The sequence below is a fragment of the Acomys russatus genome, chromosome 25 (assembly GCF_903995435.1).
Source record: "Acomys russatus chromosome 25, mAcoRus1.1, whole genome shotgun sequence".
NCBI classification, from domain to species: domain Eukaryota; kingdom Metazoa; phylum Chordata; class Mammalia; order Rodentia; family Muridae; genus Acomys; species Acomys russatus.
Window position 1 is genome coordinate 43640365 of NC_067161.1, and position 6462 is coordinate 43646826.

Consider the following 6462-nt stretch of genomic DNA (forward strand, 5'->3'; position numbering starts at 1 on the left):
AAGCAAGCAAGCAAGCAAACAAACAAGCAAAAAAGGAGATGGGAGGAACTATTAAGGATATTTAATTAACCTATTACTGATGTCCCCGAGAGAGATACACAAAGTTACTACACACAGAGACATGTTCTCTACAGAATGGGTTGCCATTAGACCTCTCTCTGAGAGAGCATCTGTGCACCTGACAATGAGAGGTATAAGGCAGGTGTCTATGGATGAGTAGGTGGGGGCATGTCCATGGCTTATGCTATTTATGACATCCAAAGAGCAAATCATACGTGGGCTAGACCAGCAAGACTCCCTCCCTCTACCTGTCCTCTGTGGCATGAAGTTGGACCTAGGCTCTACAGAGAATACCAACAGGTCACCTTCAAACCTATCACTCTGCAAGTGACCAGCTGATTCCGGGAGAAATTGGGAGTTTCAGATAATGCTTGAAGCCTGATATCCTACAGGAAAGGCCTGGGGAGGGGTTGGCATGACGGGGACCCAGACCTGGGAGGCAGGCTACTACTAGTGTCTGCAACAAAAACCTCACAGTGGTATCCCGAGTGAAAAACCAGTTAAGTTATTGCTGTATCCCCACCACTCAGGTCTAACTGAATTACATAACGACTGTGGTTTCCTCTTCCTCTTAATCTAATCCCGTTAACAGAGCTATATGAACAAGGAAAATCAAACTCACCTCAGAGGGATGGTAGGAAGAGAGCTGTTTGCGGCATGGATGATTTGGTCGCGAATCTGGAAGCAAAGCCCAGAGCTGAAGAGAAGCTAACCGGTGAGATTTTAAATTGAATAAGAGCTAAGATCTCACCCCTAGTCCCCCTCCCTCCCTCCCTCCTTCCCTCCCTCCCTCTCTTCCTCCTTCCTTCCCTCCCCCCTTTGTTTTTCTGCCCAAACTGCTACTTCTTTGGGAGTGGTACCCTTATGCTTTTTTCAAAGGAGGACTGGTTTCCCACTGCTCCTCCTTAGAGAAATCGGTTTCTTGCCTCTTTACTAACTCATGGCCATGAGTGAAGCCTTTCCAAGCACCTCACCTATTTCTTGTCTCCGGCTCCCAGCCTGTTCCCTCTTGCTTTGCATCAATTGGATTAATGCGCACAGCAGAAAAGAAGAGGAGGCCAGGCTGGTTGGAGGGGATTTCTTGAGAGAGGAGAGAGATCTGAGTGTGTGTGGTGTGTATGTGTGCGTGCGTGTGCGTGTGTGTGTGTGTGTGTGTGTGTGTGTGTGTGTGTGTGTGTGTGTGTGGTGAGAGTGTGTGTGTGGTGAGAGTGTGTGTGGTGTGCATGTGTAGTGTGTAAGTGTGTGTGCTGTGTGTGTATGTTGTATGTGAGGTAGGGAGATGACAGAGAGAGTGACAAAAATGAGATTTTAGGAAGTACTGTTGGAACTGGGCAGTGGTGGCACTGGCCTTTAATCCCAGTCCTTGGGAGGCAGAGGCAGGAAGATCACTGTGAGTTCGAGGCCAGCCTGGTCTACAAAGCGAGTCTAGGACAGTCAAGGCTACACAGAGAAATCGTCTTGAAAAACCAGGAAAAAAAAAAAAAAAAAAGTACTGTTGGACACTATGGCTAGGATGCTTCTTTGATGTTTTTGGAAGGTATTGGTAAGCTTTTCTAATGTTTTCTAGTTTTGTTTTGTTTTTTTGTTTTGTTTTTGTTTTTGACTAATACTAATGTTCCTTTGAAACAAACTCCCTGAACAGGCTGGTTTCAAAGTAGGTCAAATAATTAAGTTTTAGTGGCCTGCCCTAATTATGGGCATCCCACATTTGTGCATTTGTACAGGTGAAGTGTTAGGAATAAAACTGCTAAGCCAAAGGACAGACACATTTAAACACCAGACAGTTACTGTCGTGGTTGACCCTGGAAAACACAGAAGCAGCTTACACTCTCATAAACAACCATGCGTGCTCTCAGCACACGCAGAGTAGCTCTGGGCACTGCCTAGCTCCTCATATCTGCTTACGTGCTGAGTAAAAATGGTAGCTGCATTTCCTTAAGCGTGATTATTAACAAATAAAATGTCCATTAGAGTGGGCAATGGTAAGCAGTAAACCCAATTCTCCCCTTTCAATATTACACAACAACAAGGTTAATGCTATGAAAATCTATATGGGTATTGACCTGCAGATCTAAGATATATTATCTCACAAGAACTCCCAGAAAAACCCAACAACAACAACAATAACAACAACAAAAAACCCAGAATAAAAAAAATCCCATGTTTTTTTGCATTTGGAAGGGGAGGGGAAGATTCTGACAACCAACTATCCCAGTTTTATATGTTTTTATAAGACACTGTTTAATTTGCAAAGTAGAGATTGGGGGACATTTGGAGTTTCACTTCACCCTAATCTGTCCCTTTGGGGATACTACCCAATGACCAAGGCAAACTATATGCTGTAGGTTCAGACGGTTGTTAATAAAGTTCCAGGCCAGGCACCTGGTTTCTCCTTGTCTTTACTATTTGTAAAAACAAGGGTCTGTGTTTCCCACTTCCGAGAGCTACTAGACGGATTGCAAAAGGCAAAGTGGGAGTGCTAGAAGGCATCCATGTACCCAAGAGGACATCCTTGTTAACTTAATGGTCTTAGGTACCTTGACTATAAGGTGGTATATAGAAGAGATTCTGTTGTTCTGGTGAATATTTCCCATTCATTACTATTGTTCAAAACATTCTGGGGACTCCTGTTTAGGAACCTAGCATTAGCCAGGCTACGGATATATTGCAGTAGGCAGGAGTGACATTCTTAGAATGCAGTCCCGATTTTGGGAAACATAACCAAAGTTGGTTAATTAAATGAGAATTGTTCTTTGTGGCACGGTTGTTGTTGACAAGGTAGGTAAGTTATACATCTGCATGACTTATTTTATGTGAGTCATGAATGAGACGTGAGAGTAATTTTTTTTCGAACATATGTAGAACTTTGGCATTATATAGGCTGACTTCAAACTATGACACTTTACGCAGATATTTGTATGGTCATTAAAAAACAAGCTCTTTCTGCTGTCATCATTTCTGATGCCATCTGGGATGTTTGATGCATGCCTTTTGGACAAGGCCTCAGGGTGCCTCACAGTTATAATGGCTTTATATAAAATGTATGGCTTTTTTTTTTTTTCTTTTAAAATTGGTTTTAATGTTTTATTTTCCTACCAACTATATCCAGGTCTCTCAACTCCTTGCCAGCCCCCTTCCCAGTTTCCAGCCCAGCCCCTTCAAACATTTTCCCCAATCATTCCTTCCCCTGTTACCCAACAATGTCCTTAAACAGTCCCTTTTCCCAGTGTCCCCAACACTAGCATCTCCAAACTATAACAAGTGTTGTAGCCAATCTGCTTAGCTTACTTCTTTTGGCCAACTGTCACCAACCGTCTTCTCACTCTGCTAGCCCAGTTCATTTCCAACTGCCTCCTAACAATGTCTTTCCTGCTCAGCTCAGCTCCTCCTGGCTCTACTGTCTCATTCCTGCACCAACTCTCTCTTGTCTTCTTTAGCCCAACTCAAACTCTGCCCCCCGACCCCCAACTGTCTTCCGTAACTCTGTTCTCTCACCCAATTCTTCTGCTACCTGGATCCTACTCCCCATCTCTCAACCTCTGCTGGCTTTTTATATCCTGTCCTGTTCCCAGAAGTCCAAGAGGCAATGGGCATTGAAGGTTATAGAGTCAAGCAGTTCTCTTAAAGGAACAGTTGACTATCAACTTGGGATCCTTTAAAGGTCAAGGCCCACAAAATAAATCACACTACAGCTTCAGCTTTTATGCACAGATGGTCATTATTTTCCATGGAATGCTAATGTGCTTTTGTTTCTTTTTTGAAGAAGCAAAAGATGTGGAAAGTCCTGTACAGGAAATCAACCGTCTAACAAAAAAGTTCTGGAACGTCCCCATGACACCTGATCGATTCCTTCTGACTGTCAATGCTTTGCAACAAACCCATAATTCTGAAGAATTTGCCTATCCCCACAGGCCCAAAACTCAAGTCATTGATGCCTGGGGACCTTCAATTCTATATCCAAGGAAAGTCCTGTCTTTGAAAGGGAAATCAGCTCAACACGCAGTTGATCAGCTGCGATCCAGCAATATTCCTATAGATGTGAAACAAACCAATATCCCCCTTGAAATCCAGAAACTGCAGCCCAACTTGAAAAAATCCTTGCACAGTCCCAGAGTCCAGTCCACCCTCCCCAAGCCCATACTTGTCCGTCCCAAGGTCTCTGACAGCTTAAGGGTTGAAGAACAACTGACCAGCTCAATCGATGGGGCACTACGCCGCACAGGGCCCCTGACCAGCATGCAGGTCATTAAACCAAACCGAATGCTCGCCCCTCGAGGCGGCACAGCCACCCTGTCTCTCAAGAAGGAACGGCCACGCTTCTATACAACCCTTGATCCCCTCAGAATGAATGCCGGGTTCATGCTGTTGACTGTGAAGGAGGAGAAAGAGTATGGGGAAGCCAAGATGAAGGAATATCAAGCCAGTGAATCCACTAAAGTAGTCGACCCAGGAAAAGCCAGCAAAGCTGCGTGGATTCGGAAGATCAAAGGTCTGCCTATTGATAATTTCATGAAGCAAGGGAAAACAGCGGCCCCCGAACTTGGACAAAATGTGTTTATCTAAACCAGGCTTGGGAAATCACCATTACAACACACAGAAAGCCAAGTGACTGTTGATGTCTGGATCTTTCTCTCTTTTGCTATCTCTTTGGCAATTCACACAAACCTTTCCATGAATCAAAGAGTGGATAAGGTCACAGTAAGACGACAGGAGACAGGTGACAGGGAGAGAGTGCTGCCCGCATTCCATGTAGTGAGATGCAGGCAAGTTCACTGATAGGGGTCTGTGTCCCGAAACTGTTAACAGTGGATATCAGGATAATATATAAAAAATTCCTATTTTTGCATGGAACAAAACTCAGTTCTGGTAAAGGAGGTGAGGGAGCTCAAAGGATTGACGCGTATTTAGAACACTGACATTTTACCGGTCAGAACACACTCCATCAGAAGAAAATGAGGCACATTCATGTTTTCTACAAAAAGAGGCACTAATATCAAGTATATTGAGGCTACCATTTAAATGCTCAGGGGTGTGGCAGTGTCAGGGGTGAGGTAGATCATTTTGAAAAGAGGAGCTCCCTAGCAGGGATTTAGGGCCTGTACAAAGAGTATATAGTCCTTAACAGAGGCTCGATGGTGTCAGCCAGAATTTCCCTTTCATTAAGTCCCAGCTTTTGAGAGGCTAAGGCCAGAGGGCTGAGCTTCTAGTCTGTTGGTACTGCTAGGCAACACCCTGTTTCAAAAGCAAGCAAACAAATCTTTCCTTCCACCACAAACAAACAAACAAAAACAACAACAAAACCCAAACAGGTCAGAAATTCACATTCTTGTCGAATGTTCTACACTTTAAAACTATGGTGATGAATTCAAATTGCATTCATATAAAAAGCGAGAACAACCAAAAGATAATTCCACAACCCAGGATGGGCTGCCAAGAACATTCTCCATGCAGGTTAGGTGTGCAATGACCTTGCCATGCTTTGTCTCCTTTTGGGGGTTATGCTGATGTTTCTTCAGCACACTGACTGTAGGTTTGAAATAGTTTTGGCAAAGATAAAATCCAGGGTTCAGTGAATAGTCCCTTCAGTTTAGAAAAGGTGGGCATGGACATCGCATGAATCTTCCAACAGTCTGCCATAAGTCAAACAACCAATATTGCTATCCCTTCAGTTGCAAAGATGGCTTTAAATTCTCTGAATTTTAGGTCTAGACAAGGTCACACTATCAGCAGGTGACTTAAAACTAGAAACATTGCCCTACCATTTTCCTAAATGCTCTGTAAAGCCATCACTGTCCTCACCACTTTACAACTGAGGAAATATGTACCTAGAGACTGGGTATATAATTGGTATGTAGAGGGCAGGTGCTGAAACCCAAGCCTGAGTGCTCCGGCCCACGGTACCAGCCTCTGTTCGTGGAATGAGGTTATGCCCTTTATAGCTGTAACCCCCATTGCTTACGCTAGTCCTCGTTCCCTTTCCTTACTCATTTTTCACTCCTAAAATTTAAAACACAAAAGAAAGACTACAATACATTTACAAAGTTAAATTGTAGAATAAGGCCCGCTTCTCTCAGGGCATCCACGCTGGTGGTAATGTCTCACAGTCTGTAGTTCACAGGTAGCAAAAACCATTTTCTTTTCATAACCCACGAAACTTATCTTTGAAACCTACTAAGTTAGCCATTGTCTTCAGGTGTTTCGCTTCTGCTTGGAGGTACAGCTCTTGCCCCGCCCACGCTTGCCCTGCCTACCTCCGCCTCGTACACAACAGAGCCTCTGCGGCAAGGCCCCGCCCACACTCCCCGCCTCCTACCGCCTTGTCCGCTGTATTGACTCCCTCTTCTAGCCCCGCCCACAAAGCAGCTCCGCCCCCTGAGTGGACCCGCCTACCGCTTTTCCGGT

The 6462-nt window shown here is 44.4% G+C and overlaps 1 protein-coding gene across 1 annotated transcript in view; it reads left to right on the forward strand.

Annotated features, from left to right (window-relative positions):
• Fbxw10b (F-box and WD repeat domain containing 10B) overlaps window positions 1-4663 on the forward strand; it is a 35373-nt gene extending 30710 nt beyond the window's left edge. Inside the window, exons 13-14 of the mRNA XM_051168361.1 lie at window positions 653-694; window positions 3827-4663. Coding sequence (XP_051024318.1) covers window positions 653-694; window positions 3827-4623 — 839 coding nt within the window. The 3' untranslated portion in view covers window positions 4624-4663. The remainder of the gene's footprint in view (window positions 1-652; window positions 695-3826) is intronic.
• The last annotated feature ends 1799 nt before the right edge of the window (window positions 4664-6462 follow it).